Source organism: Strix aluco, chromosome 2 (assembly GCF_031877795.1).
Source record: "Strix aluco isolate bStrAlu1 chromosome 2, bStrAlu1.hap1, whole genome shotgun sequence".
Lineage (NCBI taxonomy): Eukaryota > Metazoa > Chordata > Aves > Strigiformes > Strigidae > Strix > Strix aluco.
Window position 1 is genome coordinate 20,593,709 of NC_133932.1, and position 22,059 is coordinate 20,615,767.

Below are 22,059 nucleotides of genomic sequence, written 5' to 3' on the forward strand. Positions count from 1 at the left end.
AAATCCCTTATTGCTAGAGCTTTTGATCTTTATCAGTGTTAACAATAGTAGGAACTCTAGAGCAGACAGGCTGCTGCTAAGGTAAGTGACGCTCCACGTAAAGTGCTAGGAACTCCAGTCGTAATGTACATAGACTGCTCCCAGCATTGCTAACATAGGTGGAGCTGAACTGATGTTGGCAGCTGCGCTGGAGTACACCGAGGCTGAGCTGAGGTCAGCGTGATGTCGTGGTGCACTATGGGTTGTGTGACAGTGTGCCTAGTGCCCTGGCAGCAGTCTGGCTGGCCTGCACCTGCAGATGTCACTGGGCAAAGCTGAAATGGTGTGAGCAGCAAGGGGGAGCGTTCAGAGCATTCCTGGACAGAAGAAGATAGTTCTAGCTTAGGCTTTGGGGTTTTTTTAGGGTTTTTCTTTTGGCCTTTTTCCCCAAACTGATTTCTGAAACTGTGTCAGAATTTGCCAGGATGTTGTTCTAGTCCCAGGTGAACCAAGTAGTTCAGGATGGTTTGGTTTTTTGTTTTTTGTTGTTTACATAATAGCAGCTGGGAAATTGAAAGGAACTTCAAGTGTCTGCCTTGAATCTGCTCATCAGTGTCCATAAGTGTCTGTCTCCTCCATTACTTTGGGGAAAGAGTTGTGCAAAATCAGAAACGGTATAGGACAGCTGTTCACCCCCACTGCATTAAAAACACTGAAGTGTTGTTAGATGCACTAAAAATAAAATTTAATGGCATGTAGCTGTCTTTTTGACAAAAAGTGTTAGTGTTACAGTTCTTAAAAGTAATTGTTATGAGTGTAGTGGACAATGTGCAAAAGACTATTTTAGAATGATTTCTGTAAATACCTAAAAAAAATAATTACTTAAACAGCCTTTACATCATGGCTACTGTTGGATATCCATGTGCTTGTCAGAAGGAGGAAGGAAGAGAATAGTTGGTGGAGATACCATTCTCTGAGAGGAGGAGATGGTTACATGAGAAATGTCACAAAAGACTTTGTTCTCTGAGCCTTCGCGTTTGTATTGTGCTTTGTCAGTGATTATCTTGACTACGCTTTTTAAGGATAGAGAGCAAAAGGTTGGACTTTCTGTAGCTGTCCCTGTTTTGAATGGACTTCTGAAGAGATTGGTTCTTTTGGAAATGTCCATGTCTGTGGTGATAGGAGCTGGAGGGGAAGAGCGTGGGAGAAAGTATCTGCACTCTTACTCAAGATATGTGGATGAGCAGGCACAGGTAGGCTCAGCAGATACATCTGTATGACCACACATACTGAATTTGCATGGGGGTGATTAAGTATATTCTTATAGTTTCTGGGAGGTTTATCCTGTGGTCCTAAATTCTTAAATTCATCAGAGCTACTTGAAGGAACTTCTCTTCCTTGTAACGGCATAAAGTCTTCCCTGCTCTTTCCCGGTCAATGTGCTTGTAGATCATCAAGGTGCTAATTTTAAGTGAACCTATCTTTGCTCAATCCCCTTCTCTGTGCTTCAAGGCATGGCGGTAGTTGTGGGAAATAACCTGCCCGCGTTTCAGAGGTTAACAGAGAGGTGCAAACACACCACATGTACAAGAAGAGTTATTTTCTCTGTGGAGATTGTAACAAGCCTGGTGAAGATTATGTAGTCCCCACATTCATGTAGCAAAATGAGTTTAGGTGACAAATTATCGATTCTTCTTTTGATTCAGAGTCACTTCTAGTACAAGACCATGAGCAAAGAGGTTAATGCTGTGCAGACTTGGGATTAGCGGTGATTTCTCTGATGTGCGTAAGGAGGAATTCTTGGCTTTGGGAAACCGTGAGGACTTTGCATATGCCACTGTTCTTTACTGCCGAGACATAAATGTATAAAAGTCTGTAAGTTAGGACCATCTAGAAACTGGTGACTGTCTGCCAGTTGCTATCTAATCAGCTTAGTATTAACAAGTTAGCTCTTGATGTTGAGAAAATGATTTATAAGTAAGTGGGATTTGTGGCTTACTAGGGAATGACAGAACATGATGTTTTCCCCAAATCAGCAGCTGTTTTGGGTAGAGTGTGGTCCATGTACCATATGAGGAGCCCCTGGTGCAAGTGGCCACTGCCTTTCTGCCAGATGGGACACATGAGCGAATCAGCTGAAGGTCTACTGTGTGATAACTGTGTAGTTTGATTAAAGGATGAGATCTGCACACCCTGCAATGGAAAGAGCTGGTAGACAGTAGGAATGCTTTATGCATTCATGGGAAAGGACGAGGAGGACACCTCTTGCTAAGACATAAGGGCAGATTTAAAGGTGTAGTTCAAAGCCCTTAGTAGGGGCCGTATCTAGAAACTGGGACTGGTTCAAGGGATTGAAGGGTGTCCTGTGTCCCTGTATCCTCAGGTGTCATGGGAAGATGTGTGGGGTGTAGAATATTCACATCAATTTATTTGCTTTTACTTACATATGATCTTAAAGGAGTCTGACAGTTCAATAAAAGCATTAAATAACACTTCCTGCGTCCTCCTTGTTTCCCAGTTGCACTCTTTAGCAATGAGGTGTGTAATCAAGTACTTTATTAAGCAGCAGCTTATTAAACAGTAACATGTGCAGTTCAGCTGCAAGTGTGCAAAATAAGCAAATGCTTAACAAAACTGGTAAGGGCAGCATGTGGTGAAAACCAGTGGTAGCTCTTGGGGTGTCTTGGGTGTCGTAGAGTCACCTTTTGCCAGTGCAGCTGTTCTCCCTCTTATGTGGTTGGATGAGAGCTGGAGAAATAGGATGTGCCCTTCCCAGCAAAATTGCTCTGAAGGAGTGCATGGGTTGATTCATTGCCTTACCCCACCTCTCCGGTCGTGCGGGGAATCCACCGGTGGAAGCACATGCACGGGTTTGCTTCCTGGTGGCTGTCAGGATGAGCAGTTGCTCAGACAGCTCCTGCTGCTGGTGATGCTGCTCTTCCCAGAGTAGTCTCTTACTCCACTCTCTCTCTCTCTCTCTCTGTGTCTCTCTCCTTTCTTGCCCGCTCCGCTGTCAAAGCTACAATCCAGGGTGCTGGCTCAGCTTGCATTCAGAGTTATCATTTGTTTTCTGTAGCAGCAGGTCTCTAGCCTTTTTTCTTTTTCCATGCTGATTTTGGGCTCTCACCACCCTCAGTCCAGCACAGACTGAGAGCCTTAGAAAGGCCACAGGGAAAAAAAGAAGTGTGCTCTTTCTTGTGCACAGAGAAAGAGGTTTCTTGCCTTTAATGCTTCGTGTCGCAGTAAGGCCACAAGTTTGATACTTTTATCTATTTGGTATGCCTTTATTTCATCTCTCCACATTCTCCTTCTCAAAGAGGGAGAAAAGACTGAAGTGAATCAGTGATAACTGCAGCTGTTCGTGCTGAAGCAGCCGTAATGCTGTACACCTCCACGTACCTGACCACTTGTCACTATCAAGCTTCTGCAGTTTAAGGGCATAAAGTAGGAATAAGCTAGTTTGGATGTCTTTTTCCCTTCTGTTTGCAACAGTGGTGGCTAGTTCATAGAAGTACAGGGATGGTTCACGAATACTTGTGAAGTATTAGTGATGTGTATTTGTGTCTTGTTAGTTGCTCTGGGGTACATGCCTGTGTACATGCTCTCACCCTCCTGCTCTTAATTTGCTGTGAAGCAAGCTGTCTTGTGCCTACTGCGGGCTAAGACCGTGCAGGTGAGCAGCAGAGATGTAAACTAGGGGATGGAATTACATTGCAGTAACTCTCTGGGTAGCCTTAAATGTGGATCGTGGCTGAGCATTTGTGTCCCTCTTGCAGTCCTGAGCTATGGTACGTAAGGCTGCCCTGCTCCAGTGCTTTGCCAAGTTGAACTTGAGTATTTCAAGCAGTAGAACTCCAACTGTTTGCTGTGACAGATTCTCTCCATCCTGATGTGTGCCGGTGTTCGCATGTTTTCCCTTTCAAGGGAAATGGTGATTTCGGTCCCTGCTTTGATAGAGGTGTGTCAGCACTGGCATGGCTTAGCCTATATTGTTTCGTTGGGTGGGGGAAAGGGGAGAGAAGATATAACTGGGTAATTGGATTCAGGGATGATTGTGCTGCTGTGGTAGGTTTTACAGGATGAAGCAGCTTGTTGCGATAGGTGTTTGTTTCAGCTTCTGTCTGCAGGTGTGACTTGGCTAGATAAGGATGGTCTATCACGTTGATGATTTCATTGTTTGATTTGGCTGGACTGGGTGGAGAATGTAGCTGCATTGTTTGGGACTAGCTTTGTAGTTTGGTTTTGTTGAAGTGGATTACATGGCAGCGCATTGCTACGTTATTAAGGTGAAGCTGCAGTAGATAATAGTTGGAGAATGTTGGAGGGAAGAGAATATGCACAGGGTTTCACAATGCGTAACTAATTGAGCCTCCTGTGTTCCTGTTGGGAGATCTGGTCAGCAGAATGTATTGGGATTACACAGAAAACCTCTGGTAGCGATTTCAGTTTGCAGTTGTACTTTGGCTGCAAGGCTGTCCATGCTGCGTAAATAGCTGAGAGTGCTCTGAGAGACCACGCTGGCCCCGACAGTGTGAATGTTGTCTGGATTCATACTGTTCTTACAGCCTCTCCAGTTTTCACAGTGGGTGAGGGAGAAGCTGGCAGATAGCTGCTCTATCTTTATTTACTGACCTCAAATTTACCATTAAGCCATTCCTCAGAGTCCACATTTCCTTGTATTACTGAACTTTCAGGCATTTAAACTTGCTTTAACATGTAAGTGAACATTCATTGTTGCAGGGTTGTCCCCATTACTGAAAGTGTGGCTGGTTGGTTTCTGGGCCATGAACTCTTTTGGCCTTATAGGAAATAACCGTAGTGCAAGGTGGGGCCAACCCCTCTATCTTGAGCAAACTTACAGTATGTCTGACTCGGGAAGGTTTGCAGTTGGATTCCCTTCTCTTTGTACTGTAGCACAATGATGTGAAGTAGGAGCTGCCAGAACGGTAGATAGGGCTTCTTCCTTCTAAAACCTGGTTGGTTTTCCCCTAGATGTGATTGCCTGGCTTTACCTGATGCTTGATGTTTTTATTTATACGTTGTCTGGCTGTGGAGGAGGTTGTATATACAAAGGACAGGGGTTTGGCAGAAGTTGCTGAGCACATAGTGAGGGGAAGGTGAGCCTTTGAAGAGAGATGGGTGCAGAGAAGGGGAGGTAACATGTCTGAGCTTTGTGCCAGCTTCTATAAGCACAGATGAGCTCATGGGAATCCAGCTAGCTCAGATGTGGGAGTGCTAAAGCAGGTCTGACCTACTTCCCCTCCATGTGCAGCACACACATCTTCAGACTCTTCCAGTCTGATGGTGGCTTTTTTGGTGCTGACAAATCTTGCCAGTCTGAGCGGAGGCTTCCTCTTCTCAGTGGTTCAGAGCAAGTTTTGATTCCTCTGCTTCAGTGGCTTGATGCTTGGCTGTGCATTCTTGTTGGTGAAACTCTTCCTCTCTCTTCTTTTTCCAGGTGAACTTTTCTTGTGAGTCGAGTGGTTTGCAACTCATGGCTTCCACAATGAGTACTGCTGTGTCGTGACACCAGGGGTCTTGGTAAGCTACTTGGAAAGGCGAGGACCTGTCATCTCCATAAATGTGGGCGTGTCTCCTTTGTCTCTGCAACTGAGGTTTGAAGCCATTTTAAGCCGTCCAAAATGCAAGCTGCAACCAAGTGAGGGGAGGCTACTTTTCACCTGTTCTCACCTCCTCCTTTGAGCTTGCAGTGGCACTGATGTGGTTACATGATCAACCAGATCAGGCGACTAATCCAGCTGAATAGAGATTTCTGGTGTTTCCCTTGGGTTAGTTCCCATTCAGATCTTTCCCTGATGTGGTCAGGAGAGAGGTGGTGAAAATGAGTAGCCAGTTGAACCATCCCTTTTCCCTGCAGCCGTTGCCTGGCATACCTTAAAGCAATCCTGAAAATACAGCCTTGGATGTAGCTTGCCAAAATGTTTTGAAAAGTGGCTTGACCATTCACTGTCAGTGACCCTACCTCTAATTTTAGAGCAACGATAAAGGCTTTGCTGTGGCAGGCAGACTCCAGCTGCAAAAATACATTTCTCTAGAGCTTTTCCATTATTGAACCCTAGATTCCCAGACATACATACGTTAGAAGTGCATTTAGAAAAATCATGAGGCATTCCATTTCACATTATAAAAGATGGTACATTCCCAGTGTGCAGAAATGAGAAGTGAGGAAGTTGAGTTGCTGTTGTTCCACCAATGAATATATTGATGTGTCCTTTATAGCTCTCTCTGGTAAGAAGAAATTTAAACTGAGATTGGAAAATACAGTTCCCTTGCAGAGCGCATCAATTCTAATAGATGGAAGATACATGTATATAGGGTAATAAAAAAAATAGGGATAAAATTTGGAGGGTTTTTTCCCCGACACGAAGCACTTGAAAGTTTGGTGATGTCGGAATGCTGTGCAGCCAGTGTGATCTTGATTCTGTTCTTCATGTTTTCCCATTGCACTGTGCAAGGCTGGGAGTCTGAGAAAATTCTCATCTTACAATAAAAGGTAACATGATAATGCATAAATATTAAAAGTGGAAAAGCAGAGGATGGTACAACTAGAATAGTTAAGTTCATCGCACAGACATCTATGTCATGCTTTTAGCATTGAGCTCTGCTCACTTTAATGCTATTTTTCCTCTTTTCTTTTTTACCTGAAATTCACCATATTTTCAGTCATACTGAAAAGTCATGCTGACTTTTACAGATGCATAAATCTCTTTTGAAAAGTGGAGTTGGGTGCTGTTGATAATGTTATGGTTTTGTTGTCAAAACAACCAAATTTGCATGCAAAGATGGTACAATTTAGATACTTGTGAAGATGTTCTCTCTTGACTTTAATGTGTCTGTATAGCACCAGCTCCAATTACAACGTGATAGTAGCAACTATAGTAATAGAGTAACTCCAACATTGTTCTCAAAATCAGTGGGATAACCAGCTGATATCCCCAGAGAAGTGTGTGGCTCAGACTAGAGTTCATGTGATTTGCCTAATAGGAGGTGTTAAAAATGAGACCTTTATTGCAGAAACATTCCCTACATTAATGGGTTTGTGCAACACAGTGGAGGTGAGAATAGGGAGCAGGATGATTTCTCTGGCTCCTGAAGGAGGCATGTGGTAGAGAGGAGAATTTTGGGAGATGATGCAGAGCTTTGTGGAACAACTGCAGCGTACAGCAGTGCGAAGTCACTAAACAGTGTAATGGCACAACCTCACAAGATAAATTTGGGGAACTGGAAAACCATGGTGCTCAATACTGCAAGTTCTGATAACTCTCCTTGGCCACAGGTGGTCATATAGTGCCCATGTTTCTTAATCCTGTGGCGTCAGCATGTAAGCAAACCAATTTTTGTTTTCTAAATGCAGTTTGAACAGTAGTTTCTTCATAAAATTCAAGACACTCCCAGTCTGGTGAGATTTATTTTGTTTCGTTTGATATACACAGGAAGAAACTGCTTCTTTGGTGCTGAGAAGGAATACTGGGAATATTTACATTTGAATAATATTTAACTAGCAATGCTTAATACATTAACAATAAATCTTGGTTAGATTCTAAATTAAGTGGATCTGCATCTGAGTAGGTGAGATGAACAGGAGAGATTTTGTTGAAACATAAACAAGACAGAAATTTGTTCCAAAATAATTTAGCCCAAAGGACGTAAACAGTAACGTTCGATAAGTTTCCTCCTCCAGAAACAGTTTCATGTGCCTTACTGCCTGCATCATGCATATTGTTTCTTAGAAAAAAAAAATCTGAAAAAGAGCTCTTTTTAAAAAAAAGTGCTTTTTTTTTAAAAAAAAAAGTCTCAATAGTCTGTATAGTGTTGCTGAGCAAATTTAGAGGGGTAGTTCTCTAGTGATCTTTTGGCCTTTCAAATAGATATAACGAGTGACTAACCTCTGGTATTTTCAGAGTAATCACAGCATAGCTGGTTGCTTACAGGTGGTCAGGAAGGCATTTTATTTTATTTTCCTCCCTTTGTGCAACCCTTAGCACACATCATTGAACATATGTCTAGTTATATTGGACCAAGGAGACAGAAAAGATTTGAGCAGAGTTTATGTTCTTAAGAAATATCAGATTATGGCCATTCACAGTGGAATTCTGGATAGCTAAGTCATGTTGGGCATTTGTAGTTTTGGCTTCCTACTGACTTGCTGTGAGGTGTCTTCAAGTTGAGCACAGATGCGGAATCAAAGTGTCCAGATACGAGGCGCTTTTGACTCCAGAGTGATTTGCTTTGGATGAAGGGAAGACAGCCTCACTGCCTGTAAACTGAATGGCCAGCCAGGGCTGCCTCTGGTTTGAAATACACGGGTGTACTGAGCTGTCCGAAAGCTCTTCTCCTGTGTCTTCTCAGTAATGGGGGAAGAATTGCCATTTACTGCTTCACACCAGACACATCTGCTTGGGAAGTCCCTCACTGGTTTTCTGTTCTCTTCTTGTGGGGTGGTTCTAACAGTGTGCCCTGGAGATGCGAGACTTCCCCTGGGCAGCAGGAGGCACGCATCTAGAGAATGCTGGAGCTGCAGGAGGGGAGCGCCCAGTGCAAAACCAGAGAGGAGCAAAGAGAAAAAAGGCAAGCAGGCAGCCAGCATTGAGAGAAGCGGGTGGCAGAAAGTGCTCCGACGCTGCCTCTGGCGGCACGCTCCCCAGAGGAACTTGACAAGAGCCCATCTGCGTGCGTGTGAGACTGTGAGCTCAGGATTTCTGTCAATGCATTCCAGTAACCCCAAAGTGAGGAACTCCCCGTCAGGCAACACACAGAGGTAAGAAGAGCCCGCAGTCAGCTGCTCTGGACTGGTGCATGATCCTGTCCCTGCTCTGCTGCAGGATTAGCCAAGGACTGGTGCATGTGACTTACTGGTCCTCACTTGTGCTCCCATCGGACCTGCCGAGTACCTGAGCACTGGCTGCCCAGTGCTGACGAGCCTCCCCATTTGTTAGGCTCAGGGCGAGCTGAAAGCTGTAAATCCGTGAGGTGCGGATTCTCCATTCCTCGCGCCCTCCTCCCTCCCATCAGGTGTCTGAATGGGCTGTAGGAGAGTAAACATGCTGTTTCTATCAGTTTATTTTTTCTTCCCCCTCTTCTAATTATCTGGTTCCCTGAGGGGTAGTTGGGCAGCAGAAGGTCTCTCTGTCTGTGTTTTCACACAAAATGCTTCTTCCATATTATTGGCCTGAACAGCCTGGAGAACTGATCAGCTGTGCACTGAGATCCTCTGCATCATTCACCTGCCAGTGCAGCAGGTCAACATCTCTCCTCCGCTGATATGGAAGGAGAAAAATATGGAAGTGAAGCAGTGTCAAGGGACTCAGAATGGTCTGATTGACAGCATTCTCAAGTTTGATTATTTACTCCTAGAGGTCATCATTCAGAGGCAATGCCTCTGAGTCAGATGCAGTGTCCAAAGGAGGAAGCAGGTTGTGCGAGTCCCGCAGTGAGGATGCTAGCAAGTGCTGCCTGTTGGAAGTGGTAATGATGATGGGAAAACACAGTGCAGAAGATCTGATAGCAATGGAGTAACTGTAGGGTGAGGAGGAACGGGTGGCTAATACCTCTGTAAAACCCAGAGGAGCAAAATATTTTTAGGATGCAATTTGCTGAATGGAAAAGGGAAGGTAAGACTGGATCTCCTCTGACAAATTCAAGAAGCTTCATCTGCCCCGTTTTGCAGGAGTGTGCAGGGAGATGGTATCCTTCTCTTTCCTTATTCAGAGGCAGGTTGTAGCTGGTTTAATTGTTTTCACGGTCAGAGGTTTGTGTTTTCCTGGCAGCTCGCCCCAATGTATGATGAATGCTGCAGTAATGCTGGGTTTTCCTTGTGCTCCCTGTAGAACTGGATAGGGAGGTGTGAGGGAGGGGGCGGGGGGGGGGGGGGGAGGGGGTCTGCTCTGTTCAGAGCTGCAGCATATAGTTGGGGTCCAGGAGAGTGGTGAGGTGAACTTTATTGTGCCTTGTTTGTTTACTTTGAGCTGGTCTTGGTGTGAGGCGCTTCTCTGTGCACATAGAAACCGTTGTCTTTATTGACAGAAGCCCCAGAGGTAGGTCCTCATGTGACAGCAGTTCCTGGGATCAGGCAGATCTGTAGCTTGCCCTGGTGCCTTCTTGAGCAATGAGATCCCATCTTGGATAATAACCCTTTCAGGGCATGTTCAAAAAAGCACCTGCATGACTCTAAGCTTGCAGGCATTTTTTATTTGTCAGCAATTGTCTTAGCTTGCAAAGGTGGCAGTGGTTGTTTCTGCTTCTCGCTAATCTGTTCCTACAGGGTTGAATGAATCAATGGTGTGATTTGTCACTTTTCTTTTCCTTTCTTTGCTCTGTCCCCAGTAGCCCCAAATCAAAGCAGGAGGTGATGGTCCGTCCCCCTACAGTGATGTCCCCGTCTGGCAACCCCCAGCTGGATTCCAAATTTTCCAACCAGGGCAAACAAGGGGGCTCCACCAGCCAATCCCAGCCCTCTCCCTGTGACCCCAAAAGTGGAGGTCACCCCCCCAAAGTGCTCCCTGGCCCAGGTGGGAGCATGGGGCTGAAGAATGGGGCTGGAAATGGTGCCAAGGGGAAGGGGAAGAGAGAGAGGAGCATTTCGGCAGACTCCTTTGAGCAGAGGGAAGCTGGGACTCCTAATGACGACCCTGAAATCAAAGGTATGTTTGCTAGGATTCGTGAGCAAGTGCAGACAATTAGTCTGAGTCCTCTGAGATGGAGAACCGCTATGCAAGTGTTAGCGAAACATTTATTTGTCTGGAGTTCTGTAAGTTGCAACCAACGAAGTCTAAAGGTCTTGAGAGCCAGCGAAGAGGAGAGATTGTCATAGCTGGCATCGGTAAATGTCCTGTTCACGCTCAGTTAAAGCGCAGACCTGACTCTGGTGGGAAAGTTCTTTTGTAACTCTGAAACTCCCCCAGAGGATTTGAAAGTACAAATGCAACCTGTTGGTTTCCTTCTGGCCTTTAGCCTTTCAGGAACTGTTCTGTTGTAACTGGGGTTTTGAACAATATGCAAGCCTGTTTTGTCAACACAGATACATAATGTGTAGAGCACCCTGACTGGTAACACAAGCCAGAGAGTTAGGATTTCTGTGTTCTGTTCCTGGCTCCAACATTGCCTCTAAAAACAAGACTAGATGTGCAGTTGTTCATCTTTCCTTTGTTGTCCATTTGCTAGGTCAGCTGGCTATAAGGTGTCTGAAGGAAAAAAAAAGTAAAGCTTTGCACAGAGCGTTCTCCCTGGGCTCAGACATACTTATATTTGTTCATTTTAGTGTGTAGTTTTCCTGCTATTCTATGTGGCCGTTAGAGCATTCAAAGCGATTAGCTCTGGGAACTGTCACTTGCCTTGGAAAGGGACAAGATGAGCTTTCTTCCAGTGGTGCCTGAAGGGACAGCATGGCCTTAGAGGGAAGATGCATGGTGTAATAGGCTTGCCTTTAGTGGTGCTTGAGGGAGAAGCAGGAAATTTCAGAGGAGGAAGAGGTCTGATCAGTTTCCAGAAATGGTTTCCAAAGCATTCCCAAGGTAGTGATTCCCCTCTTTTCCTCTTTCTCCCCTTCCAGACTGCAATTCTGCTGATCATGTGAAGTCCCAGGAGTCTCAGCACACACCACACTCCATGACTCCTTCAAGTGCTTCAGCCCCAAGGTCTTCCACACCTTCCCATGGCCTGACTGCCGCTTTGGAGCCAGCAAGTGGGCAGAAGACTCCATCCAAAGTGGTTTACGTCTTTTCTACTGAGATGGCCAACAAGTAAGTAGGTAGATGCTTGAATGTCTTCAGGGAGCAGGGCTTATATATGTGCTCCCTTTTTAGGAGATTCTGAAGCGTGTTCTTGTAGCAAAAGGTTGTTATTTGTTTTGGGGATGCTGAAGGGGCTGCAGTGGAGAACGTCACCACCTCTTGCCCTCTGAGAAATGATTTTTTTATTCCTCCGAGGTGTGGGTTTGTTTTTTTTGGCAAATGCTGCTTGATATTGTTTTGCAATCCATGCTGTGAGTAGCAGCCAAGATGGCTTAAACTGAGACATGAACCCTGAATGCTGATGAGTTTGTAGATGTAAGCATTTTTCTCTTGCTACTCATCTAGAGTGAAATATGTGTGGTTAAGTCTTTCTCCCTTCTGCCAGCTGAAGGGTAGAAGGGAGGACGGTTGACAAAAATTGATTCTTAGATTCAACTGGATATGTGCATCTATCTGTCTGTCTTTGCAGGGCTGCAGAAGCTGTGCTGAAGGGACAGGTGGAAACCATCGTGTCCTTTCATATCCAGAACATCTCAAACAGCAAGGCGGAACGAAACACTGTACCCTTGGTAGGGAATACCTGCATGTGGGTGGGAAGGGAAATGGTAAATGTGCTTGTGTGTGCGTGATTCAGAGAGATGGGTGATTATTTACACTCTGAAATAAGTTTTAGGGTGGAAGAGAGAGAGAGAGAGAGAGAGAGTTGTTGTTCTAGCCTTCTGCAAATAAATGTTTTGGATCATCCGAAGAAGAGCTTGAGTCTTGCAATACTTGCGTAGTGTATTTCCAACCCCTTGCTCGTGCAGAGCTAGCACAGAAGCAAGGGGTACCTGCTGTAATGCTTTAGAGAAATAGGTTTCTGCATGGCCGAGATGCTGCTCTGTAATAGCTTCACAAAGGCTACCCTTTCTTGCAAAGTGTGGGCTGGTGGGGTTGAGACAGGGCGTTTCGTTTGCACCACTGCTTATGTGACACGGCTGTAAGAAGAGCGAGTGACAGTGTGTGGCTTTCTCTTGCAGAACCCCCAGATCACTGCACTTCGGACTGAACCCAAGCCCCTGCCGCAGCCCCAGCCCCCCGCTGCCCAGGACCAGAACCCTCCCCAGAACGCCAAAATGCAGCCGACTCCACCCGTGTCAGCGCCGGTGTCCAAATCCACTGGCCCCCCGTGTCCCATAGATCAGGACAGCCCCAGTGTGGAAAGCAAAGTGATGTCTGTGGGCAGCCCTGCCAACTCTACCCCGTTGCAGACAGAAGGATTTGGGCAGAGTTCGACCCCCAATAATCGAGCAGTTAGCCCAGTTTCCCAAGGTAGCAATAGCTCCGCTGCAGACCCCAAAGGTCCTGCCCAGCAGGTGTCTGGTGGGGACCCGTCCAGTTTGGGCGAGAATCCAGATGGACTGTCACAGGAGCAGCTGGAGCATCGAGAGCGCTCGTTGCAGACCCTGAGAGACATACAGCGCATGCTCTTCCCTGATGAGAAGGAGTTTGCGGGAGGGCAAAGTGGGGGGCCACCCCCAAATGCTGGGGTGCTGGATGGTCCCCAAAAGAAACCCGAAGGGCCGATACAGGCCATGATGGCTCAATCCCAAAGTTTAGGCAAAGGGTCAGGGTCTCGGACAGATGGAGGGGCTCCGTTTGGCCCTCAAGGACACAGGGACATGCCTTTTTCCCCAGATGAAATGGGGCCGCCACCAATGAACTCCCAGTCAGGACCCATAGGCCCAGACCACCTGGACCACATGACTCCTGAGCAGGTGGCCTGGCTCAAGCTGCAGCAGGAGTTTTACGAGGAGAAGAGAAGAAAGCAAGAGCAGGTGGTTGTGCAGCAGTGTTCCCTGCAGGACATGATGGTCCATCAGCATGGGCCTCGTGGGGTAGTCCGAGGTCCTCCCCCTCCCTACCAGATGACCCCTGGGGAGGGCTGGGGACCTGGGGGTCCAGAGCCCTTCCCTGAGGGCATGAACATGTCGCACTCTCTGCCCCCCAGGGGCATGGCCCCTCATCCCAATGTGCCCGGGAGCCAGATGCGCCTGCCTGGTTTTGCAGGAATGATGAACCCTGACATGGAAGGCCCCAGTGTCCCAAATCCCGCTTCCCGGCCTGGGCTTTCGGGAGTTAGTTGGCCAGATGACGTGCCAAAAATCCCAGATGGCCGAAACTTCCCTCCTGGCCAGGGTGTCTTCAGCGGCCCTGGCCGAGGGGAGCGGTTCCCCAATCCGCAGGGCCTGCCCGAAGAGCTCTATCAGCAGCAGCTGGCTGAGAAACAGATGGGCCTCCCTCCTGGCCTGAACATGGAAGGCATCAGGCCCGGCATGGAGATAAACAGAATGATGCCCTCCCAGAGACACATGGAGCCTGGGAACAACCCCATCTTCCCTCGCATGCCTGTGGAAGGGCCAATGAGCCCCTCCAGGGGGGACTTTCCAAAAGGAATACCCCCACAAATGGCCTCTAGCAGGGAGCTGGAGTTTGGGATGGGCCCCGGCAGCATGAAGGGGGACATGGGCCTGAATGTCAGCATGGGCTCCAACCCACCCCTGGTCCCTCAGAAGCTGAGGGAGGCAGGCGTCGGGCCGGAAGAGATGATGAAACTGCGCCCCGGCGTTTCGGAGATGCTCTCATCTCAGCAGAAAATGGTGCCGCTGCCGTTTGGGGAGCACCCACAGCAGGAGTATGGCATGGGTCCCAGGCCTTTCCTTCCCATGTCTCAGGGCCCAGGAGTCGGTCTCCGAAATCTCAGAGAACAGATCGGGCCTGACCAAAGGACTAACAACCGGCTCAGCCACATGCCGCCACTACCTCTCAATCCCACCAGTAACCCTAATAGCCTCAACACTGCTCCCCCTGCGCAGCGCAGCCTCGGCCGCAAGCCCTTGGATATCTCCGCAGCCGGTCAGGTGCATTCGCCAGGAATCAACCCCCTGAAGTCCCCCACGATGCGCCAGGTCCAGTCTCCCATGATGGGGTCTCCCTCGGGGAACCTCAAGTCCCCTCAGACGCCCTCCCAGCTGGCAGGAATGCTTGCGGGCCCCACTGCCGCAGCTGCCGCTGCCTCTATTAAGTCCCCCCCTGTTTTGGGGTCTGCTGCTGCTTCTCCTGTCCACCTCAAGTCTCCGTCTCTCCCCGCACCTTCTCCCGGATGGACTTCATCTCCAAAGCCTCCTTTGCAGAGCCCTGGGATTCCCCCGAACCACAAGGCATCTCTCACCATGTCTTCTCCAGCCATGCTGGGGAACGTGGAGTCGGGTGAGTGCTGTCTCTGCTAGCCAGATTTGGCTCTGTGGTTCACCTCAGGTTGCCCCGAGGTGTGCAGCAAGGGGAGGGAGGGGGTTGCTTGCGGGGTGGCAGAAGCTAGATGGCACTTTGCCCGTTTGAAGGAGGCTGTGCTGAGGGTCTGGTGGGTGACTACGTGAGTGGAGCACCAGCGCGTTTCCTCCTCCTGTTGTATTTGTGGGTTTGCACCGTGTCTCTCGTGTCGGGGTGAGGGCTTCTCACTCAGAGGATATGAAAGTGAAAGGGTGGGGTCAAGAGGTGGGAAAAGATGCGGAGTATTGAGGGGAGAGATCTCCTTGGAGGGGTTTTTGGCCATTCTGCCATAGCTCCTGGTAATCTTAGCTTTGTGGAGAGGATCTTGCTGATGTTACGAAAATGCTTTGAGATAAAAGGTGCCTACAGAGACATGCTGAGCATAGTTAGCCAGTCGTGCATCTAGGTACGGTTAGTGCTTTCTAGGTTTCCTGCCACAGGCAGGGAGCTGTGCTAAGATTTGTTCAGACTTCAACCATTTTGGAGAGAGCTAAACACCGCTGGGTAGCGTGCTGGAGCCCTGCCATGCCCGGCACCTCGGGGCGCAGGTGCTGGCACTGCCCCGTCTGCTCCTGAACGGCTCTGGGCCTCTGCCCCCTCCTTCCCGCTCCCCAATCCTCCCGGAGCTCAGCGGTCCGGGCTCCCTGCCCGGGAGCGAAGCTGTTGGCCCACGTTGCCCTCTAGTGCCGCTGCCGGTAACGGCGGCGGTGGCCGGGGGCGCCTGCCGCGGCGGGGAGGGTGACCCCGTAACCCCCTCGCAGCAGCCTCCCGGACGGCTGGCCGGGTCTCTGCGCTCGGGAGGGGGGAGCCTGGATGTTTGTGTCCCTCGAGGCTGCTGAGGCCCTGCCCGGCCTGAGCCCTAGCGCCTACAAGTCAGAACCAAGTGGTTTAGGCCGTGCCTAACGTTGTCCTAACGAATGCTTTTACATGCAGCTCTTCTAAAGCATGAATGTTTTGGTGCTGCTGGATTTTTGTATTCTCTGTTCTCCTTTCCTTTCTCGGGGGCGGGGGGCGGCGCTGAGGAACGTGCAGTGAATTTTCAGTGATAGTACAACTTCGATCTAGCATCTTTCCTTCACATGTGGTCTGGGTGGCATGAAATTCATCAGTGAACAACAAAAGAGACTGGAAGTGCAGTTATGTTATTTCTAGTTTTGGGAGAGCAAAGGGTGATGTTAAGCTAATGGGTGCAGAGAAGGCTTCTTTAACTGGAATGAGCAGTAAATGCATGTTTATAAAACCTGAAATGAAACATAAACAGGGAGTTTTACTTGTTGCTGCTGATCCAGCTTGTCAGAAATATGCTCGCATGTCTCAGCATAATACCTGTTACAGCTTCTGTTGTGCTGCTTATGTTTGCTCCTAAAGAAAAAGGGAAAAGAGTTACAGTTGACATTTAATGGGTGCAGGACTATAGATTTTGACTCTTGTGGCTAGACCTGGTACAGGCCTGTCTTCAGTGTATAGAAGTCGAATAGTAGGATTTTCAGACTTACCTGGTAATTCTTCATGTGGATTTGTAGAGGCTCAAGATAGTTCCAGTAGAAGTGCAGAATCCAGGATAATGAATGTTAACCATCTTGACCAATAGGCTTATTTTTCTGGTTACCTTTCACAGGCATTGACTGCATTAGTCAGATGGTCTCTTGCAAAGAAAGGGATTTCTAGTTTTTGAGATTTCTAGGAGAAGAGGGTGGGAATTAAGCAAAAACTGGTAAGAAGGAAAAAAATTTAAGTAATTTTCTTTCTCTTGTTTTCTTTTCTTTTTTTCCCAAGGTGGTCCACCTCCTTCCACAGTCAGCCAGTCTGCTCCTGTGACTCTCCCTGGAAATCTTCCCTCTAGCAGTCCTTACACAATGCCTCCAGAGCCGACCCTCTCCCAGAATCCCCTCTCCATTATGATGTCCAGGATGTCCAAATTTGCCATGCCCAGCTCTACACCGCTCTATCATGATGCCATCAAAACTGTGGCCAGCTCGGATGACGACTCCCCTCCAGCACGCTCCCCAAACTTGCCACCTATGAACAGCGTACCAGGTAAGAAACTCAAAGGGACGTAAGCCCAAGCGATCAGGCAATACGGTGAGGGTGATTTTTATAGAAGCTTCATCAAATGAAGATGGTGAGAGGGAAAACTTTGAAGAATATATAGCCATGGGTTGTTTTTGAGGAAGGCAGTTGCAATTCTCTGAAGTGAGGAGACAGAAATTCTCCTTGCAACTAGCTTTTTCTGTCTGGAAAGTGTCTGTTCTTCAGAAAGTGTCTAATCGGGAAAACCCTTATGAATGGGAGAGATTTCCACTCAGACATACTGGAATTACTTGTGTGAGTGAAGGCTGCTCATGGGAATAAGGGTCAGATCTACAATGTGTTATCCAGAGGAAACCATTCTTCCCCTGTCTTAAGGCAGTGTCATAGAGGCTTCACAGGTTTTTATGGACACTGAATCATCTGGTCTTCTCCTGGGTTTTGTGGATTGCCTTTGTTACAGAAGAGAATGTTAGACTGCTTTCTCAAAACATACATCTTTTCATGTAGGAAATGTGTAACGGCAGGTGGCCTCTGCCAGAACTGAGGGAAACTGTCCTGGTCCCTACCTGAGAGTTAAAGGAAAAGTAAAATAAAACATTATCCTTTGGGACTGTCTTGTGGGTGAGCATGTTTATATGAGAAATCCAATCCCTACTGATAGCTTAATGTTCGTGGGTACGTATTTAGTACAAAAGTAGGCTGTAGCTCCTCCACCCAATTGAATTAACATAGTTGAAAGAGAGGGTGAGTGGATGTTTCATGAGAGTGGCAACCGGTAATGAATTCCTGATGAGTTTACCTGTAGCTTTGCTGTCCTCTTTGCACAGTAATGATCGGAGTGGCTGAATATACCTGGGGAAGCTGGCTAATTGAATAAGTTCATGATAATAGCTCATTAACCTCATTGATCACCGCCTCCTACTCTTACGAGGGTTACCTGATTTATCACTTGAGTTTTGAAAGGAGATTCAGTCACTTCCCAGTGGACAAGTGTCCATATGCTGATAATCTGTCACAGACATGTTTGTTGCTGCCTGCGTTATCTAGACTGCCAGGGAAGTAGTAAAGGTGTGGGTTGGACTGAGATCGTGCTTACAGAGCAGCCTTTAGTCACTTTTTGATAGGGCAGTGACAAGCTTAGGGAGGCAGCGGTGCAGGTGGCATCAATTTTCTGGTTAAAATAACATTTTCCAGGGCCACTACTGATGTTTTTTTTACTAGCACTAATGTTTTTTTGAGTGTGTGCGGACTTGGTAGCCTTGCAGAAAGCTCTCTGATAGCTTTATTGACTATTATTGGCTGTTATCTAAATGTGATTCCTTATTTCTTCCCTAGGAATGGGCATTAATTCTCAGAATCCTCGAATTTCAGGTCCAAACCCAGTGGGTCCAATGCCAACCCTTAGCCCAATGGGAATGACCCAGCCTCTTTCCCATAACAACCAGATGCCCTCTCCAAATGCTATGGGACCCAATATACCTCCTCATGGGGTCCCCGTGGGACCCGGCCTGATGTCACACAACCCGATGATGGGGCACGGTTCCCAGGAGTCTCCAATGGTACCTCAAGGACGCCTGGGCTTCCCACAGGGGTTCCCTCCCGTACAGTCCCCTCCACAGCAGGTGCCATTTCCACACAACGGGCCCAGCGGTGGACAAGGCAACTTCCCAGCGGGAATGGGCTTCCACGGAGAAGGACCCCTGGGGCGTCCTACCAACCTGCCCCAAAGTTCGACAGATCCAGCACTTTGCAAGACTGGAGGCCCTGGCGGTCCAGACTCCTTCACTGTTCTTGGAAACAATATGCCTTCGGTTTTCACTGATCCAGAGCTGCAGGAGGTGATCCGCCCTGGAGCCACGGGAATACCCGAGTTTGACCTGTCCAGGATTATCCCGTCAGAGAAGCCCAGCCAGACACTACAGTATTTCCCTCGTGGGGAGGTGCCAGGCCGCAAGCAACCACAGGGTCCTGGGCCTGGGTTCTCCCACATGCAGGGGATGATAGGAGAGCAGACCCCGAGGATGGGACTAACGTTGCCTGGCATGGGGGGCCCCGGGCCGGTGGGAACTCCGGATATCCCTCTTGGGACGGCTCCGTCCATGCCAGGTCATAACCCGATGAGACCGCCTGCCTTCCTGCAGCAAGGCATGATGGGGCCACACCACCGCATGATGTCACCAGCACAAACGGCGATGCCTGGCCAGCCCGCGCTCATGAGTAACCCCGTGGCCGCCGTGGGCATGATCCCAGGCAAGGACCGAGCCCCTGCAGGGCTGTACAGCCACCCGGGCCCTGTGGGGTCACCTGGTATGATGATGTCAATGCAGGGCATGATGGGACCCCAACAAAACATCATGATTCCCCCCCAGATGAGGCCCCGAGGTATGGCTGCTGACGTTGGCATGGGAGGATTTAGCCAAGGCCCTGGAAACCCAGGGAACATGATGTTTTAAGCTGCTACCATAAGACTGGATGTTCTGATCCTTGTCAAGATGAGATTCCAAGTCCTGAGGGCTTTTTTGGGAGCTTCAGGAGTACAGTTTGGCCATGCAATAGGTGAAAAGAGACCAGAGGACGCTTTGGGAAATCTCGAATGTATGGAATTACCTGAAAAAAAAAAAAAAAAATTATTCATTTTAACAGGTTGTTTTTTTTTTTAAGATTTATTTTTTAAAAATTATTTTTGTGGACTTGGGTATCCCGTGACGGCACCTGCTTTGAGAATCTGTAGCTGTATTTTGAGAATTGCCATTTGTCACAAGTTGCACCATTCTCTGTATGTTTACGTCCTTCGGACTGGCTTCTCCCAGGACTCTCGGTTATTTTTGGGGTTTTTTGTGTACTGTACTATATTGTAAAAGGGATTTTAGCAGAGACTTTAGTCTTTGGGGTGAGAGGAGAATGGGATTCTAGGCTGTTTACTTTAGGTGGAGAATCCATCTTCAGAACTTCGGACTATTTTCCTTCAACTCCAATGTATAGAAAAACCAAACTACGACCTCAGAGCAGAGTATTAATGAAAAGCACAAAAAGGAACTTAAGTTCAGTGAGGGGAATCTTTTAAAAGAAATAAATAATAAGTTAAGGACATATTTTTCAAATTATGGCGTGCTGTCCAGCACCTTCTGTCTCTCCCTCCCACTCTTTATTAAATAGGCTTCTCTCTCTCTCTCCGTCCCCCTTCTGTCTACTCCTATGGCAGCTGCAATACATTGTGTTATTTTGGGGAGTAAATCTAGGAGAGCCTCTCCTCACGTGGGGACTCTTCCCACTTTTAGGAAGGGGCTGGACTTGGACACTGTTACATCCTACAGTAGTCTCTCTCACTGTTTCCTATTCTCCTTTTCTTAGAAACCCCAAGTGATTTTATTAATGTGGGAGTGGAACAGACACTAAAAGTTATCCAGGATTTTTTTTGTGGTTATTTTTTTTCCCCCCCAGCGTAAAACGTTCTGTGTAACCTCCATTAAATTTGGTACAAAACCACTCGCCAGGGCTGTGGTGTCAGAAAAATAAAATATATTGTTTCTTACAAAACTGAACTGTTTTCTTTATCCGGTCCAGTTGTTTCTGTGTACATCAGACAGCTGGCCAGATGACTGTTTGCTCTTCCTTATGATCACAGCAAGCCTAGAGGCCAGGTGGGGTAAGCTTTGGCAGCTCCTAAAAGTCCAGTCTGTATTCAGCTGTGTGTTCCTTGCAAGGCACTTCTGCTCACTTAATCCTGAACTGAGCTTGTTTTTCCTCTGAGTGAGGTCTTATTTCAGAATGCCTTAGGGACGATAGTTACGGTCTTTCTTCCTCAATTTGTTGAGGGTCAAGGAATAGATGAAATTTGTTGTCTCCGTCACTTCCTCCTGGTGTGCGTTTGCAGTGCTACAAGGTATGTGGTTTTGAGCTTTCCCTAAGCAGCGGCATCTGCCTGCTGAGCGCTGGAGTCCCAACGCTGTGCGGGGCTCTGGGGTTGTGTGTCCCCCTGGGGCCTTTGGATTGGGTAGGGTCTCTGACTGCCAGCACTCAGGGGCCAAGATAGTGGGGAACGGATGAACTTAAATAACAAAGGTGGGAGAGAAATCGTCAGTGAATAGATTTTTATCAAGACAACCCTGCTGGGTAAATTGTTGCTTTGCTGCAGTTCTCATCGATCGCTTCCTAATCCCCTGTCTTTTCAAACTTGCCTTTTGAGAGATTTTCAGCAAGAAGGTTGTATGGTTTTGTCTATGAGAAGTGAAAGACTGGATGCCAAAACATGGATCGTTCCAGGAGCAGCACTCCTGGAGAAGACCGGGATGAGCCAGATGTGGATCTGTAGGGCAGGGCGTGGGCTCTGTGGCTGGCTGCTCTCTAGTCCCCCAGCACTGTATAGGGAATGTTAATCTGTTCTTCCTTCCACTTACTGATACTTGAAATTATTTCAATGAGTAGTTTCCTCAGAGGGCTATTAGTGTGAAACTTTTATGTGGAGAATGAGTATCTCCAATATGCTTGTGCGTGATAGTTTTTCAGAGTTAACTGATCCTTAACAGGTGGAAAGAGAATTGCTGTCGGTAGCTGGCTTATCAAAGTTTTGCTGCTAGTGTTACAACATGAGTGAAGCCATGCACCGTTGGAGGCATGCAAGCCTCAGAGCCTTCTGTTGCCTGCTTCCAAATTCACCTTTGTGCTGTCATGCAAATTTACAGTGATTTTGGGTGAGAATTACTCTTTTGACAAAGTGTAGGATGTATGTTGTGGTGCTTCCCTCTTAACAAGACAAGCAGCCTGCCTGAAGCATGGGCTTGTCAAGATTTTAGAAAGAGCTGACAATGACACAGTAAGTGTTATTTCTGTAGAGCGGAGTTACCTCTTCTTTTAAATGGTTGCACAGCTCCCTTTTGAGAACCTTGCACAGGAATTGTCACAGTGCAACCTTTTAAGTGTTGCCATTTCTGCCATGCCTCCTGACTGTTTTTACCATGTTCAACAAAGCAAACTTCTTGATCGACACAGA

General features: G+C 47.6%; 1 protein-coding gene across 9 annotated transcripts in view; it reads left to right on the plus strand.

Moving 5' to 3' along the window:
* The window catches only part of BCL9 (BCL9 transcription coactivator), a 59,619-nt gene extending 39,013 nt beyond the window's left edge, over positions 1-20,606 (plus strand). For 5 of the 9 annotated variants that reach the window (XM_074813030.1, XM_074813054.1, XM_074813046.1 and 2 more), the window contains exons 2-9: positions 5,438-5,520; positions 8,452-8,758; positions 10,324-10,640; positions 11,549-11,738; positions 12,199-12,298; positions 12,749-14,978; positions 16,815-17,075; positions 18,405-20,606. In XM_074813030.1, coding sequence (XP_074669131.1) covers positions 8,706-8,758; positions 10,324-10,640; positions 11,549-11,738; positions 12,199-12,298; positions 12,749-14,978; positions 16,815-17,075; positions 18,405-19,522 — 4,269 coding nt within the window. In that variant the 5' untranslated portion in view covers positions 5,438-5,520; positions 8,452-8,705 and the 3' untranslated portion in view covers positions 19,523-20,606. The remainder of the gene's footprint in view (positions 1-5,437; positions 5,521-8,451; positions 8,759-10,323; positions 10,641-11,548; positions 11,739-12,198; positions 12,299-12,748; positions 14,979-16,814; positions 17,076-18,404) is intronic. The other 4 variants (XM_074813092.1, XM_074813101.1, XM_074813085.1 and 1 more) reach the window with 3 other exon arrangements.
* The last annotated feature ends 1,453 nt before the right edge of the window (positions 20,607-22,059 follow it).